This window comes from Hermetia illucens, chromosome 5, assembly GCF_905115235.1.
Source record: "Hermetia illucens chromosome 5, iHerIll2.2.curated.20191125, whole genome shotgun sequence".
Taxonomy (NCBI): domain Eukaryota; kingdom Metazoa; phylum Arthropoda; class Insecta; order Diptera; family Stratiomyidae; genus Hermetia; species Hermetia illucens.
The window spans coordinates 58,321,620-58,339,061 of record NC_051853.1 but is presented as its reverse complement, the minus strand read 5'-3'; the positions used below and the strand labels follow the sequence as shown (position 1 = coordinate 58,339,061).

At 38.6% G+C, this 17,442-nt stretch overlaps 1 protein-coding gene across 6 annotated transcripts in view; it reads right to left on the bottom strand.

Moving 5' to 3' along the window:
- Nucleotides 1-3,282: 3,282 nt before the first annotated feature.
- LOC119657906 (partitioning defective 3 homolog B) overlaps nucleotides 3,283-17,442 on the bottom strand; it is a 165,993-nt gene continuing 151,833 nt past the window's right edge. For 2 of the 6 annotated variants that reach the window (XM_038065067.1, XM_038065068.1), the window contains exons 2-11: nucleotides 15,858-16,204; nucleotides 13,743-15,152; nucleotides 13,417-13,593; nucleotides 10,308-10,804; nucleotides 10,045-10,251; nucleotides 9,304-9,872; nucleotides 8,786-9,215; nucleotides 8,385-8,471; nucleotides 4,409-4,835; nucleotides 3,283-4,236 (exon numbers count right to left, since the gene is read on the bottom strand). In XM_038065067.1, coding sequence (XP_037920995.1) covers nucleotides 4,222-4,236; nucleotides 4,409-4,835; nucleotides 8,385-8,471; nucleotides 8,786-9,215; nucleotides 9,304-9,872; nucleotides 10,045-10,251; nucleotides 10,308-10,804; nucleotides 13,417-13,593; nucleotides 13,743-15,152; nucleotides 15,858-16,025 — 3,987 coding nt within the window. In that variant the 5' untranslated portion in view covers nucleotides 16,026-16,204 and the 3' untranslated portion in view covers nucleotides 3,283-4,221. The other 4 variants (XM_038065070.1, XM_038065071.1, XM_038065072.1 and 1 more) reach the window with 4 other exon arrangements.

Sequence of the window (17,442 nt, the reverse complement as noted above, 5' to 3'; positions counted from 1 at the left end):
ATATCTCCGAATTTTATTAATGATGCGATATGTCTAACGGCCAGTTTATGATATGTTCCATATCTTTAGTTACTCTGCAATAGATTCCCACCGTGCTAATTGTCATCGAAATGAATAAGACTTCCGATCGTTGGGAATATTTTTATGGGTAGCATCTCTGCCAATACGTATGCATTTTTGAAATGCACTTGGTCGATATGGTAGTTTTGGTTCCTTTAGTTTGCCTTGTTTTCCAGCGCAGTTGCCTATACTGACCCTCCTTTTTCTTTAGCCTTTGTTTCTTTCACAAGTGGGACGGTTCCTTGTCTTAATCGACTAATATTCGATAATATTTTCGAGATCATTATGGCAGTAAAAGATGCTTTAGTAGTTGTGTTTCTTGAAGTTATTACTCCCGCATATTTAAGTGCTGATTACAAGGAGATTATTTATTCACCAACTTCTTTTTGCAAAACAAAACCTTATTGAAATCGGTTCAATGTCTGTCTGTCGGTCTGTCACACGCACTTTTCTCAGAAACGGCTATACCGATTGACACCAAATTTGGTGAGAAGGTGGGAATTGTGAACGTTCAGACATGCAGTGGGTGATATCCTTCTACGTTGAGATTAAGGGAGGGGGGAGGGGTTTCCCCATACATGTAAAAGGGGGGTGTGAAATTTTTTTTCACTGAATATAGTCATGTTGGGTATCAAGTGAAAGGTCTCGATTAGTAATTTTCGAAGCCTGTCTTAGTTTTGGCATTTGTTAGAAAGACGGGGAGTGGGAGGGGTGGAAAGTGATGATTTCTTTAACGGACCCATTCTCAATATCACACTAAAGTGAGTAGTCTGACATGCTAAATGCATATACATAACGGGCTACGTACAAATGGGATAGTTCTGCACTCAAATATATGCCGAGCTTCCGGTTTCCCGACTTGTTATTTTTAGTAAGTCTGAAATTTTTCAACCACAAATTGATCGCGGATATCGCTTCATTTGCATCAACCTCGAGATCTTTGAGGCATTATGCTGCGTTTGCTATCCCAATTGTGAATATGAGAACATCCTTCAGGTAGCGAGTAAGCAGAAGAAAACCTTTCCGAAGTATCTTCGCCTGAGGTAGGTTTCTTTGAGTTGGCCAAGTTTCAGCAACTAGTGGTGGCACTTCAAACCGACTGCTTTGATATGGTGTTGATATTTAGCACTGATAATGCTGGCCGAATATCGGAATAGATTCGAATGGTGTGACCCCCCGTCATAAATATTATTCTGCTGCTAATAAAATGGCATCCATCTGCTCTTGAAATATGGTTGTCTTTTTCGGAATTAATTTCATCCATACTCGTATTCTTCTTCTCCTTTGGTGTAGGTAGGTAGGTGTACCGTCACTATTCCATTGCATATAAGTATCCATTTTAAAGTTTCCGTAACACTCTCGGTTCATTGTCTGAGTCGCAACACAATCAGTTTTCTAGGAACAATTGAATAATCTACAGCATATTTTCGAGTATGCAGTTTGGTTAGGATTTCGAGGATCTGGCTATATTTTGCGGAATTGAATACATCAACGTTGTTCTATTTGATGGCTTCATATTAGTCCTGTGTGATATTTGGAAGACGATTGTCTGATAATCGTTGTGTGTGTAATTCTGGTTGATATGCTACTGCAGGCCGTTGACTTGGACAACGCTAGTGAAAGTGACGTCCACCACCGTCTGGGCCTGTAATTAACTACTCTGGAAAAGGTTTCTCTAGACTTTCTCTAGAAAATACAGGCGTGAAAAAAAGAAAATATTCTTTCATCTCAAGGGTCCCTTTTCAAAAACTCCCCCACCGAAAAATGTGAAAACAGTGATGCTAAAATAGTTTTCGCTTTTTATGCTTATAATTTTCTCCAAAATAAAAACACGTGGTTTTTCTTTTTTTATGCCATGTAGATACATATTTCGGGAGCGACTTACTCCATTTTTCAGTACTTTGACAGAACATTGATGAAAACTAAAGTGAATAGCCTGGCATGCTAAATACAGCCAAATATTCTTACATAAGAAACACAGAAAACTTTTCTTACCTGAAGTGCCCAGCCCTCAACTTGTCTTAAACTGGAGAACAGTAGTTCTAGGTCACATGGCTTTTATGGGCCCATTCTACTATGGTATCCTCTTTAGATAATCGCAAACATCATGAGGGTGGCTGAGGTTTGAAATCGTGCCAGGAGATCGAGATCTGAATCTGGCGTATTAACCACTTCGACTACTGTCTGAGTATGGTGAAGTTGCTTTTGAGATTTGAGGGTGTAGTAAATGAAGGGTCATTTTTCGGAATTTATTATAAAATATGAAGAGATTTATTCGTATTCAGATTTACGTATTCAAAAGTCCATGCTTTTAAGTCTTCTTCTTCTTTAGCCTTTGTCACGTTCAGAAGCAGGGTTGGTTTGCCTTGATCGGTAGTTCCATTTTGCTCGGTCGAAGGTTTCATTTGGATTTGGATAGTTGTTTCGGCCGGTTTTTATTTGTTTCCCATTGACTTCGATGTGCAGACCAATCTTGGCAAGTGAATTCTCGTTAGGCCGAATCATATCGCGCTATCGAATTATCACGGATATTCTTATTGCGTATTATCCCACTAGTCCAACGAACTATCTTTGTGTCCATTAGCGCATGGCGCCCTTCATTGTCTTTTATAGGCGGCGAACACTCAAAACTTAAAAAAACGCGTTAAATTTTAAATTTGGTACGTTCGCTGATACGTCGATCATAAAGAACTTCTGTTGTGGAACGCACTTCATCACAATTGCGTTGATGTGTGATGCAATTTCATAACGCTTTTCACTATTGGCTGATAGCATTGATCCGAGATATTTAAATCACTCAGTTCTGAGCAGGTTACCGACATTGATGGTGATAGCGTCTGTTTCCTTGGGATCAATCGTCAACAACTCTGTTTTATTTAGATTAGACCGTGCGGTCTCAGAATGAATGAGGCGATCATTCCATTTTTGAAAAAGCTCCTCAATATCAGCTTTGCTATAAACGCTGGGAAAACATCTTTTGCATAAAGCAGTGTGCAGGGCGGTGAGCGTTTGATGTCCGGTGTTTCTTGCCAACTGGGAGAAGGCACTGAAACCATAACAGCCAGTTACGAATTAAGAAAAAGTGACGCTTTGTTATAGTGTTCGGAACGGAATAAATGCTCTTTCAGTAATATTATTACCGGGATTGATTACATAGTTTTGTTAACTTGTATAGGTGAACATTTCCATTTTACAGAAATTAAAATACCAAGGAAAGAGAAATTTCATATCCATATATATTTTATTTTTTACATAATAGCAAATCATCTAGACTGCAAACACTTAAATATTAGAATGGAATTATTAGTTGATAATTTTTCTAGACTATATTTCATGATGATAATATTTGATCTTGGACATAGTGAATACATAACCATGATTTATTGAAAATAAGCTTACACGAAATAGAGACAATTGCTTATTCAACTAATTAAGATTTCTCGTATCGTAAAAAGTGTTCTACAATTATCGTTTACTACATAGCACTGCAAGGTTTTATTCTATGTACAATACTTTGCGGTTCTAATTTTATATGATTTTTTTGAGTCGATGCATTGATTTTTTCGACATTATTAACAGAAACTATACGGAATGGTAAGAGTACAATGTCTTTTGTGTACACATCACTCGTACTGCTACCAGTTTACTGAATATTAACTTAGAGAAGAGCAAATATATTGGTAATTGCAAATGTTACCAACAATTTTCGTACAACAAAAAATTGTACGCTATAAAAATGCAAAACAATGCGTTTTACTAAAGTTTTATTGGTAACAAAGAAAATATTTGATATGAAATGATAATTGAATCTTTTAAGTCTTAAAATCACAGTTTGGTATGTAGACTTTTAAATTTCGTTTTCTAACTTAGTTTTCCATTGTGTCTAATATTCTTCTATTCACTACGTAAATATATGAAAAGGAATAAAACTGAGTTTAAAAAAAGTTAGCTTTAGGTTTAATAATTTACAGTACGACGATTACAATAAATATACATGAGTAACATAGTGTTTCGTTTCAAGTAAGTGAACGTCTTTATTTCTTATCGAATTGAGGGGTATGAATGATCGAATATGTATAGAATTTGAAACTGAATTGATGACTGGTGCGACTCTATAGAGTCCCGACGAATGCATAATTTTGATCAGGTCGGGACGAGGGACTATTTTCCTTTGAACTGAAAGTTTATAAACGTATTTTACAAACAAGCGAAAAGTTCCATATGTATACTTACGAATTAGCACATTATTGTTTAAAATATAAATTTAAAAGCGAATTATTAGAATAAAAAGAAAAAAGACAAATGCCAGTCTCGTAAGGAATGTATCGTTACATGTTTAAAGTCATACCCTAGAAGCATGTGGCTGTGGTTGGCTTGATTGGTGCCGTTGATAGTAGGGATGATTGGGCGGCTGCTGTTGTTGCTGACTACTTCCGCTAGATTGTTGGGCACCGGGAATGTTTTGCGTTTGATCTCGTATTTGAACCTGAGTTACGAACGGTCCGCGATGCCTACCGCTTCCACCTCCATTCGATGAACCCATCCCGCTCAACGTCGCGGATTTCCACTGACGTGGAGGTGAAGGCGCACTTATTTTACGTCCTTCGTTCGGACCACCTACCGAAGACGAAAGCTTAATAGTGTCGTATTCGTAATAGTTTGAAGCTGGTCGATTCTGCATTTGTGACTGATGATGCTGTTTTTGTTGATACATATTTGAATTCGATGAATCATTGCGAGTGCTTCGTTGCGAATGATAATGTTGATGTCTTCGACTGTTTTGAGGAATATAAAAACATTTGTTACATACATTAATTCTTTTGGAAATGTCTATTGGCTTCGAATTCGACAAGACACTACAGCACACTAGCAGCCGATAAGGCACATGCTTGTAATGAAAACACTTGAGACAAACGTAGTCTAGAAGAAGTAGAGAATAGGAAAATGAATTATTTTAGTAATGATAGATTGTTAATACAGAGTAATGAAAATGATGAGCTTTGATTGAAATTATTAGTGCACTCAGCTCTGGGAATACATGGCTACGAGTTTCGACCAATTTCATTATTTTACTCTAATACTATTTCCGAATATAAGTGACTTGTTCACATCTAAAAGCTATAACCAGTATTTGTTGGTTTAAATATAAAATCTCTGGCTAGTTGAATTTAAGGTGAGCTTCTTTCGTTCACTATCAGCAAAAACAATGCGTTGAGGACGCATTCTACATTTAAATACGCAAGTGACAGGATGCGCCTGGCTACAATTGTTGATGGCACCATTGTTTATAAAGATAGTATACGCAAACGCCTGGTCGTATACGGCAGTATTCTCCTCTTTTATAATATGCTTGATCGGAAAATAACGACTACAGAACTATTAAAATAACATGGAAAAAGAAGCAAGTAGTATTCCTGAAATATTACTTGCTACATTCATTTGGAAACCATGTTTTGCCAAATTCTGTTGAAAATCTATTTTGCACCTTTATTTTTGTTCAAATTGCAAAACCACAAAAGTGATAAAAATGCATTAGTCATCAGCCGTCGGTCCAACTGTTCTATAAAAATAATGTGAATGCCTACTTTCTCCAAGTCGAGTGAAAATTTCAGCGATATAGATCAGACATTTGGAGCCTAAACGAAATGAAATTAGAGTTCTCCTTTCCTTCCTGCAGTACTGTGCTGGTGTACCTTGAAACACCTAGTATTAGCAGACCTGAAATGGGCGCCGAGCTGTTACTGAAGACTACCACAAGGCACGTTCTCTCGACCTGGCAGCCCGTTTCTTAGAGAATCTTGACTCCAAGATTCCGATCCAGGTTACAATTACGCAGAGCAGCAATTGTGTGGTGGAAAGATTTCGTTACGGCGCCATGGGAACCGTATGGCCTTCTGAGAGCAGAGATCTTTGTAGGTTCAAGCGTGAAGTTGCGCCATACAACTCGGACGCCTTTGCCCTTAGTGTCGGAAGAGGTGTTAGATATGCCTCGCATTCACTGGCATGAATGCTTAGCCTGCACTCACGTCGCAAACAAGTGTCGAAGAAGGTTTGAAGCTTTTAGGTAACAGTGTTACCTTCTATGTGCTACGTCCATATAACACCAAACAAAAGACTATAGCAAAGACTAGTCTCAACTTGATCTTGATTTGGTTTTATTGGTGTCTATTGCACTCTACTTGTCTCCTTTTCTAAATCTAGAGCCATTTGGCCAACGTCCATCACTCCATCAGCAAACAGATGTCATCAGGGTAATTGAGATGTTTCAGGAATGTAATGAGATGTAATGGTTCATTGAAGCTGTCCATCTCCTCCGGAGGAGGCATCATAGAGAACGTCACCAATAACAAGAAGAAATGAAATCGGTGAGCGCATGGAACCCTGACGGACTTCGTTTTGGACCTCAAATTCCTCTGTGATTTTACCTAGATGTAGTACGTAACATTTTGTGCTGAAATAAAGTGACACCATTGACGAGGCGGTGGAAGATACACAAATCCATAAACCTCCAGCATCCTCATCACAATGTCACCTTTACGTAGCCTCTCCTGAACGGCGAGTAATTATTCATAGAAAGCATCCTTCTCTATTATGTCAGAAATTTAGATTACTATTAGTACTGTACAATTGTGGTACTCCGTAACCTACATTCGAATTCTGCAGTCAAGATCCTGTCAGATTCACGTCTGCTACTGCTTGGCTTTTCAGAGTATAAAGGCACAGTCCCGCAAGAGGGAGAGAAGTACTCTCCAGAGTCCCATCATCTCACTCTGTTTAGGCCCAGAATATCGAGCTTATATCGCTGGAATCCTCGCTCGAGCCGGAGAAAGCGAGCATGGTGGGGGCCTTGAATCTGTTGTTGAGGAACGTGCGTACATTGCAGCTTTATCCGAGGCGTTGTGGAAGCTTCGGTAGCAGTAAAGTCTCAAAATTTGCAAGTTGCTAGCGCACATGTATTTTAGTCGCCTTTTACGAGAAACATTTAAATTTTTATTTTATTGCTTGGTACATTGGGCAGCTTAATTTTCACTACAGTTGCTGTATTACTTAGAGGAAACAACGTTGTTAGGTTTGGTACATAAAGCAGTTATTGGATGCAATTCGTCGCAGATAATGTACATCAATGGAAGAGAGGTGCTGATGTCCGCAAACTCTTACCGGTTCGCTGGGGTCGTCTTCTCACTAACCTATATTTTGTGTGCTATAGTGCTGCGAAATCTAGCTTGAACTTCCAAAATGCACTCCCAACCTTTTAGGGACCCACTGTCGGCGTAGAGTGTTCGGCTAAATAGATATTTTTTATGTGTTGGGTGACATATCGAGATCCAGAGACTAAGCAATAGTTAATCGTTAGAAGTGATCGTCACCGAGAGGTTTCATGCTTTACAAAAGAGGTTATAGTATTCGTTTTGTTTAGGAAGGACAGAAAATCATCATGATCGATTAGCTAGGAAAGGGAACCTATAACGAGCTCTTACTATCAAGAATAGACTCGAATTGAGTAGCCGACACCACTGAAGACTTCTAGAATAGAATGAGAAACACATTGCTAATGGATTAGTGTTGGAAGTTGACTGAATTGCACTGGAGAGAGTGAAGACAATTGTTAAAATACACTGACAAATGTTGTAAAAAGCATACAGGAAAATCAGCTCCCGTGGTCCCAGTATAATTACAAATTTATTTTCACGGAAAATTTCCATAAGAACATTTACTACCACTATTTCAAAAACTAAACGTTTGCAATTGGTATTGGAGGCAAATTTCATTTTGTTATGTACAAAACATACAATTTTCTTCGTCATGTGTTCTTATTATAAATCGGCGTTCACTAGAAATAACTAAGAAAGTCAACTTTCGCCCAAAACAGATCAAATTTGTTTATAGTTATTATAGTTCCAATCCATTTCTATGTGGTTATTCTTTCTGACTACCGAAATACCCCCATGATAGAAAATATTCTGGAAGACTACGACAAGATACATTTTAGTGAACTTGAAAGTTAGATTTACAATTTGTACAAACTAATATTTTTGCGATCTGTACATTTTCTAATCAGAACGAAGGAGCTTCATGCCTTTGCTTGTAAATTTGTCTACGATTCTACAGAAATATTGAAAAATATCTGTACATCGATATTTTCAGATTTTAAGCGAATAGGAAGAAAAGCATTATTTTCAAGTCGCAATAATTTATCCTAAAACTACGAGTGTCCGAGGCAATAAATTTTATCAAATGGCAATGCAACTTCTATGGCAAAAGCTCTATTTCTGATAATTACTAGATATTCACAGCAATCTTACAGTTGAAAAATCCCCAATTACCTTTCTTCTTCAACTTTAGTGCGTTGTCGCATAACTTGCCGTCGCATATTCTCTATCGTTGATTCGGAGAGCTCTTCATTAGTTGTTCTACAGGTGATAAAATGTGTTATTCGCAGTACGAAAAACAATAAAGTGCCTATACATATATCATCCAAAATCTACACATATAAAGCGAAGATTAAAAAAAATAAGCTTTGAACCAGATAAAATCTCTCTTGGAAAGTGCTAAATGGTGAAATGGTGTTAGATTTTAGAATCGAAAGAATTACGAGTGATTTCGTTTAATGTATTTTTAGTTTTCCAGAGGTAAACGTGTTTCAAACAGCCGTATAAGAGGGATTCATGCATTGAATTTTGATGGATTGATGGATGTAGTTAATAATTAGGAACAAATAACTTACTTGATTTGCTGCTGATGCTGAATTTCATCGTAATTCACATAGTGTTGATACCTATGATTAAAAATATCATTTTGTTGAATTCCATTATTTGGTATATTGCTTGGAGGCGGAGGTGGTTGATAGCCTGGCGGTCCACCTTTTGGTCGATCACGGTCTCGTTCTGTTGTTGGTGGTAATTGCGATATGACCTGCTGATGATGCGAACTTTGTTGCATTGTTGCACCAAATTCGCTAACCGTTTCAACAGGCATAACTCCATCTTTTCGATGTTTGCCAAATCGAAACATGTGACCAATACCCTTCAGGAGACCTGGCTTCTTTGCTCGATTCTTATTCTTTCCATCATTCAATGAGCTCTGGAAAGGACTGTGTCGATTCATGAAACCGCCATCTGAATCACCTTCTTCAAGTAACCAATGTTTCCGTGGCTCTGCAATAAACGGAGAGGATTTTGAGTTAAAGTTAAATTTTGTTTAGCAACGGACTCAATGCATGTACTCTGAAATATATGTACTTACTCGAACCATCTGGTGCAGCAACCACTGCAGCACGTAGATTTTCTTCTCGTCCTCGACCGCGGGGTGCTCGTAAAGCACTCGGGCCACCTCTTGGTTCATCGGACATCTGAATCTCTTGTACCATAGTTTGTAATGATTCCAAACTGGAAGATTTTTTCATGCCCAATGATGGACCCAAGTCACCAATTTTATCTAGTGCCTCTGCATTCAAGTCATTGTGATTCGATCTATGGCCGACACTACGAACAGACGATCCAGGCAATCGAGTCAACGATTCCACTGATCCGCTTATAATAGCAGATTTTGTCAGCTTCAATCGACGTTCCTTTTCACGTTCTTCCCGTAATTTTTTGTTCCTTTGATACGTTCCTGTTTCTCGTGCATCCAAGGCAGCATGGTGCTTTTCCGAAATTGAGCGACGCCCGACTGCATCTCTGCTAAATGCCTCGGCAGATGTATTTGTTTCCAAACTCAGTTGCGATGAATATGTGGCATCACAATTTACATGACTTGAATTTTGGCTTTGAGGTGAAGTTACTGTGTCAGCATTTGGTCGAGGCGGAATTGTTCTATTGAGGTAAAGTTAAAAAATCATTTTCAGTTAATTACTTTAAGAAAATTTATCGTTAGTTTTTAAAATTTTTGTTCAATTATCATTACACATAGAAGAAAAAATGTAAGATATAATTCAATTTATAGCTGAGCTTTGCATTCGGAAAAACTGGAAGTAACTTTACTCACGGAGACATGGGTTCTGGATCATCCTCTATCAAAACTGAATGGTTCATTTGATGCATTTGTTGATTTAGAGCTGGAGACCATGTGTCGTTTGTTGCGATATAATAGCTTTCGTTTCGTAGGCCATGCGTCATAAGCGGCGAGGGCCTTTTATTACCTGGATTGGAACACACTCCACCAGTTAATCGGTCTAATACGGGATTACTCCACCTGAAAAATAAAGGCAGTGATGTTCCCCCTTTTACCTGAATAATTTGTTTGTTTACCTATTTAAATTATCTTTAACTTCTTTCTTATCAGGGCTTAGATATATTACTGTTTTCCCTGAATTTTCACTAGTGTTAGAGCTATCGTTTTGGTCTAGTAGATCGCCTGAGCTGTGCGGTCGTACGATTTTTCGTGCTATTGTTAGAGTTATTACTCCTGGAATCTTTCCTGTTGTGTGAATCATAGCTCGCCTTAGCGTTTCCATGGCATCGGCGTTGCTCTGACCAAGTAGCGAAATTCCATTTATACTAAGTAATTGGTCATTCATTCTTAAACGGCCGTCCCTTGACGCTGCCCCACCGTGAAGTACGTTTTTTACAAAGATTCCCAGATCACCGTCATTCTTTGGAGGATTGTTAGATCCATTCGAGTTGTTAATGGAGTTTGTTTTGCCTTTAACACTAACTCCAAGGCCCGCTTTTTCAGTATCATATACGGGAATATGAAGAGTCAGTACTTCGCGATTACGCCATGGTATCCCAGATTGCAAACTATCCTGTAATTAAATAGAAAGAAGCAATAAATAGTTGAAATCAGGTGGTAGAATACAGTTATATGGTATATAATAAACTTCACAATGTACTGTTGATTCAATTGATAATGCAACTTACAACTTTTCACACAAGATTTTTGCTATTAGGAAAATATAAAAGAGATTTTGATACCACCAAATACCTCTTCTCTGTTATAACCCGTCGACTTAGACTCGGCGAGAGAGGAGAGGAAACTGACTGATTTTCCCCTGGATCCGAAGTTTTACCTGGGGCAAGCATATTTGGTCCTAGTTGCAAAAAAAGTTGGAACGACTGTTTCGATGATGATTGTAAGCTCATAAATTACCGGGTGAATGTTATATACCGGGCAATGCAATGATCTCAAAGAAGTTAACATTCGTAAAGATTTACTACGAACTCGGACGGGCAAAGAAGCTACTTCGAAGACAGAAAAAGGATGCCTGGGAAAATCAACACAACAAGTCCGCAGGATGAAGCCATGTATACCTTGATACTAACCGTGTGGGCATATTGGAGTATACGTTGAGTGTTTTGATGAAGTACTAAACAACCAGAATATTAGAACTGGAGTTTCCGCCATCTGTGGACGGAGGACAAATGTTGCTGCCACCAAGTATTGGAGAAACGGTCCGTACAATTCATCGGCTTGAAAATTATAAGCTAAAGAAATTACAACGGAACTGGTTAAATATGGAGGCGACTAACTATATCAAGCGGTTCATAATCAACGTTTGGGACAGTGACTCAATAGCTAATGACTGACAACGGGGCGTTAGCTGCCACATATAAAAAAATTCACTCAGCGCAGCCATCATAGAGACATCAAGTTGAAATAATAAAAACTTGTTTCTTTTTCGTTGGTGTGGGTATTTATTCTTGCAAATACCGATATTTCGGGAACCACTTATTCCCTTCATCAGTGCAAACAAGTTTCCATATCGGTATTTTCAAGAATAAATACCCACACCAACGAAAAAGAAACAACAAGTTTTTATTATTTCAATTAATTAATCGTTGGAAACACCGCATAATTTCACTCTGAAGGACATCAAGTTGCTGAGTGCCATCTATAATACATTCTCTTGCATCATTGGCCCATACCAAAGAGGCTTCACTTTAGGCAAATCAGCAGCAGATCAGATTTTTACTCTGTGGCAAACCATGGAAAAACTGTTAGAATATGGCCATCAGTTGTGTTATCTTTTTATCGACTTCACGGCCGCCAATGAGAATATTCTATATTCTGACTAAATACATAAGACAGACACTGACCAATGTGCAAGGGCAGGCAAAAACACCAGGATTACTCTCGGGACCTTTTGCCATCAACAACGGTTTAAGACAAGGGCGTGCTCCATCATGCATTCCTTTTAATCTAGTTTTGGACAAAGTGATCCGCGACGCTGATGTAAATGCTGGAGGAGCCATCTTGTAAAGCCCATCTAAGTACTGCCCTATACTGACGACATTGATATGAAACCAAAGATGTACAAATTGTCTTTATCCAGATCCAAAAGGCGGCGCGAAATTTTCTGCATTTTAATGCACATGGCGACAAAGCCAGCGCCAAAAACAAGGACCAGGAGAGTAGAAAGTCACAATCGACAACGCCTATGACGACGAAATCGGGGCGCGATTGTTGGTAACCAATAGAACCTATTTCAGTTTACACAAATTGTTCCACTTGAAATGTTGCAGCATAGGGTCAAAGCCCTTACTGTACAAGACATTCATCATGTATTCCTGGGAGGCGTGAATTTCTAGCAAGAAAAATTCCCAACTCTTGGCTGCGTTCGAGAGGAGAATCTTTCGAAGAAGTTTTGTCCTTTTACAGAAGAATGACCGATTCTGTAAACTACTATATATAACCATCAAATTTCTGAATCGTTTGGTTGCGGATAAAATCCGGCTCTGGCTCGATGGACATGTCACCATCCAGCTCGGAATGTTTAGAGGGGCAATATCTATAGTAGAACAAGAAGACGTGGTAGATCCTGTCTCAGATGGAGCGATGGAGTAGGACTCTAGCACCTTATTAAAACAGACCTAGATCAGACATCGGTTGTTGCACTTTTTTTGATGATGAATGAGCTAAATATTTGGATGACTCGGGATGAAAGAGTTAGAAAGAGGATACGGAATGCAAGCCGAAACTCCCAAGTACTTTGATAGACTTCAGGAAGTGTCAAAGAAATGCAACTTCGGAGATTGGATAGTAATCCAACAAGCGCAATTCCCGAAGCAGTTTGAAACTACGACAAAAGTACTACGGATTCTAATGGATCGTTTGTGCGCTAAGCAATGACAGATATTTCGTGGAATAGGTAGAAGAGCATTGGGCTACCCAAAAAACTTCCACTTTCAAAGGATGACGCGGATTCTCTGGTAGGAATAGTGGTCTCAGATCCAATGACGAGCTGAATAGTACTCTGGCACATTTCACATGCGCATTAACGTACTATAAAGATTTCCTTCTACTCATCATATGTGAAAGATTCTTCATTAAATCATTATCATTTCTGAAGTCTTTATACTCATATAACAAGACGAAAATGGATAAATTTAGAAAATAATGTGAAATGACTGTACTTACGGAAGATGCTGTAGATTCACTACCTCCATCTATGAAATTCTGATCAATACCAACTTTCGGTGTTGAATTGTTATCGGTCGATCGTAAATTTTGAGGTTTCGCTAAAGACGGCGGAAGAACAGGTGCAGGTGGCTTAGGTGGCCGATTCGTTGTATCTTCTTGTTCTTCCAGAAGATTCTAGAAAAATTATAAAATATAATCAAGTAAAATTTAAGGGAGGAACTCATAGGATAAGATCTTCTTATTTTTTGTCATAGATTTTGAAAATGACAAGAATATTATCTATTGGTACAAATTAAATATTTCAATTCTATAGTAAAACTTACAATTTCTCGTTCTCCAACTTCAGTTAGTTCTTGTTGACGTGAAACTATCAAGCTCACAGTGGCTCCTGGTTGAGTGGCACGCAATATACTGACAACATCTGATTGAGATTTCCCGGTCATTGGCACTCCGTCAACTTCTAACAATCTATCTCCAGGTTTCAGCTTCCCATCATCGATAGCAGCACCCTTTGGTAGAATATTTTTAATATAGATTGGGCAATGCCCTCCAGCAGGGTTATCGCGACTGGTTACTGTAAAGCCCAAGCCATGAGGACCCTTTTTCAGAATAATTTCGATTTTTCTCCCCAACTTTCGAGTGTTGGCTACTTGGAGGGAAGTTCCTACTGGAGCGCCAGGAACTTTTCGTGTTGGCGATACAGTCGCAACTTTTGTCCCTGAAGATTTTTCTTCCGCTTCAATCATCTCAGCAATTTTTGTGTCTTTCTTATTTCGACCAGCTATGCTATTGCCTCGAATCACTCGAACTCGAAGCTCATTACTGGCAAGGCTTTTCCTTAAATGTTCCTGCATTTTTCCATCATTCAGACCTACGAGTTTTGTTCCATTTATTTCTAAAATTCGATCACCTTTTCGAAGGCGACCTTTTTCAGCACGGCTGCCAGACTCAACATTTTGAACAAGAAGGCCACCAGATTCATCCGGAACGGCGGTCAGCCCTAACGGACCCCCACCTTCATTTATAATCAGAAGCATTTCTCCATCTTTTTCCCTTATAGACTCATACGCTTGCCCTAAAGGTTCTTTCCGTTTACCCGCTTCACGTGGTAATGACTTTGTGGAGTAAGTTTGGGAAGCCAATTTTTCTGCTGCCTCCATCCATTTATAGCCATTGCCATCGCCCAAAAATTGCATTGAAAGGCGACCAGAGCGAGCAAAACTCTGAGCTGAACTTTGTCTACTATGATGATGTTCGTCATCTTCTATTTCCCATTGTGGAGATAAGTAGTTTATTTTTTCTAATATCCTTTCAGGACTCTCCCTTCCACAAGCTGGAGCTGCCGCGGACCATCTCTTTGTCGATTCTGACTGATTTTTTAAAGCTTGCACTAAATTTGGATCACTGCTTCTTCTGACCTGCAGACCCAAACCGGAATGTGGAGCAGCTGTACTGGTTACCTCAATATGAGGTGTAGTATTATCAACATTGTTTCTGCTGCGTGCTTCGATGTTATTAGAATCCCGAAATATATCGGGACTCCCAGTTCCGACGGAAGAACTTCCACTGGCACCATCGCCTCCGCCTTGTTGTAAACCGGGATCTGGACCGGCATCTTCAAAACTGGCTAGAATTTGTTCGCGATCGTCGGCAACATCATTTAGACGATCATCGGGATCTAAGATGCCAGACTGTGTTTGTAAATGGTGGACTGCAACCCATGAATCTGGTTCCTGAAAACAAAAAAAAAATTTCTCAGTAAAAGGAAGGAATGTCATTCATTTGAACTTTGAAAATTAAATATTGGAAAAATATTCTAGTCATGAGAATTAAAATGAGCGGATAATCTAAGGTTAAATTTAAATATCATCTTCCGGATTGTACAATGCCAGTCCACTGCGCAGATTGTTTGGCGGCTAGAAATTGTATTCTTTATATTTTTATTCTTTATTAGTATTTATTGCGATGCATTGCAAATCCTCAATGGGTGCGTGTTTGGAATACAAATGAAAGTAACAAACAATAGCGCGAATTGCGCTCACGTCGGATTTCGCGTCCATTTCATAATATTTCGTTCCGAATCAGCGATTTAATTGACGTAGCTTATTGTGAAAATTTTCTGTTACCTTTTATATTATACGTTTGAATCTCCATCAATTGAACTGAAATATGTAGAGTTTCAATTGCGCTTCGAGAAAAGCGCGATATACAAATTATAGTAAATATTTGAAATCTTTTAAGGGCAAGACTGATGCTCGCTTTTGTTTGCATATACTTAACTTGTCATAAGCAGGTGTTTTAAATAAAAAAGTCAACTTTTATTTGCATATATCATTATTAAAGAATTTGTAGTATGCGTTATAATGGTTTAATGCGTTCCATGCAAGGATACCTCATATAAACTTTGATAAGGTATGCGTGGGAATAGAAAATCTTACCTTTATTATATCAGATGTCCGTTTGGGTAGAGTCAAAGAATATGATTTTTGGAGGTAGGTATGAGAAAGACCCTTGTGTTTTTGTGAAACGCGATATGTGTGACGCCAGCCGAAAATACCGGTCAGTTTATCAGCCAGAGCTGGACATTTGGGCGGTACGTCAAACATTGCTGATTCTCTACTTCAATGATTACTTTCTTTGGTATTTCATTTATTATACTTTCTTATCAAGTAGTCAAATGATTGATATAGCTTTGGTGTTTATTATTATTAAAATCATTTTTAATTTCGTTCGCTTTACATTCTTTTTTTTTTATCGGATTTCAATATTGTTCATTTTGTTCGTTCTGGAAGTAAGTTTTTAGTTCATTATTAATTTTTTTTTGGTTAGGGTATTATTTCGATGAATTTGGTTGAGATTATCATCGTAAGAAATTGCATAATTATCATTCAAGTTTGCGTTTCTGCTTGTATCCACTGTTTCATAACTAGGGGTCACAATATCGAATTTATCAATGAAACATCTAAATTAACAATTAATAAAGAGCAATACATGAGTATCACATTGCGAGCACTCCTGTTTTAAGGTCACTGACGTTATCTTAATGGCTAAAAATTTAGGTTTATGCTTAGCGAATAAGCGAGACATAGCAAAACATCGATTCGCTGAGCAGCTAGATAGCGACTAGTTTCACTTCTTACGTGAATCCATAATACTCGGATTATCGGTAGTTTCCTAGAACTATATATATATATATAAATGGTTGCCCTTCACTCCTTGGTGGGATATAGCGCGTCAACCACACCCACGCGCCATCGCTCGCGGTTACCTAGAATGCCCGTCAGTACCACCATGACTTCCCGAGATGATGAATGGAAGCGGCAACCATCCTCTATTGTTCTGTGCCAAGTGCCCTTGGGACGACCCATCCATTCGCCATCTTGGGAGATTGGATTCCACTGCATGAAGTAGGCAACGATGCAATTGTCACCCCTCTTTAATGTGTGGCCTATTTATCCACTGCCACTGCCGCTCTGAAAAGCTCACAGGTAATCAGTAGTTAGTTAGTTTAGTTGCGGGAGTCCCAAGCATTCAGGTCTTTGTCGGGTCCATTTTTTCTTATGGTAGTTTAAGGGGCAGTGTGCCATTAAAGGTCCTACTAGAGTTTCCATGTTCCACATCTTAAGGGACGAACAACAATTCCCACAATTGCACCCATATCAAGAATATTTCGTTTAGTTGCTCAAGTTTCAGCAGCAACTGATGGCAATTCCATACCAACTGGCTTGATATGTTGTTGCTGTTTAGTGCTGATATCGGCTGGGGGAACAGATTTGAATCGTGAGCGAAAGAGCTGGTGGGAGACTTTTTTGAGGCAGACATTGAAAAATTGATCCATACATGCAAAAGAGGGATGTAAAACTTTTTTTTATCGAATATAGTTATGTGGGATATCAAATGAAAGGTCTCAATTAGTACTTTTCAATACTAGTCTCAGTTTTGATATTTAATGTACAATGGAGGGGGGCGGAAAATTAGGCATTTCTTCCACGGACCCATTTTGAAAATCTACTCACCCGAAAA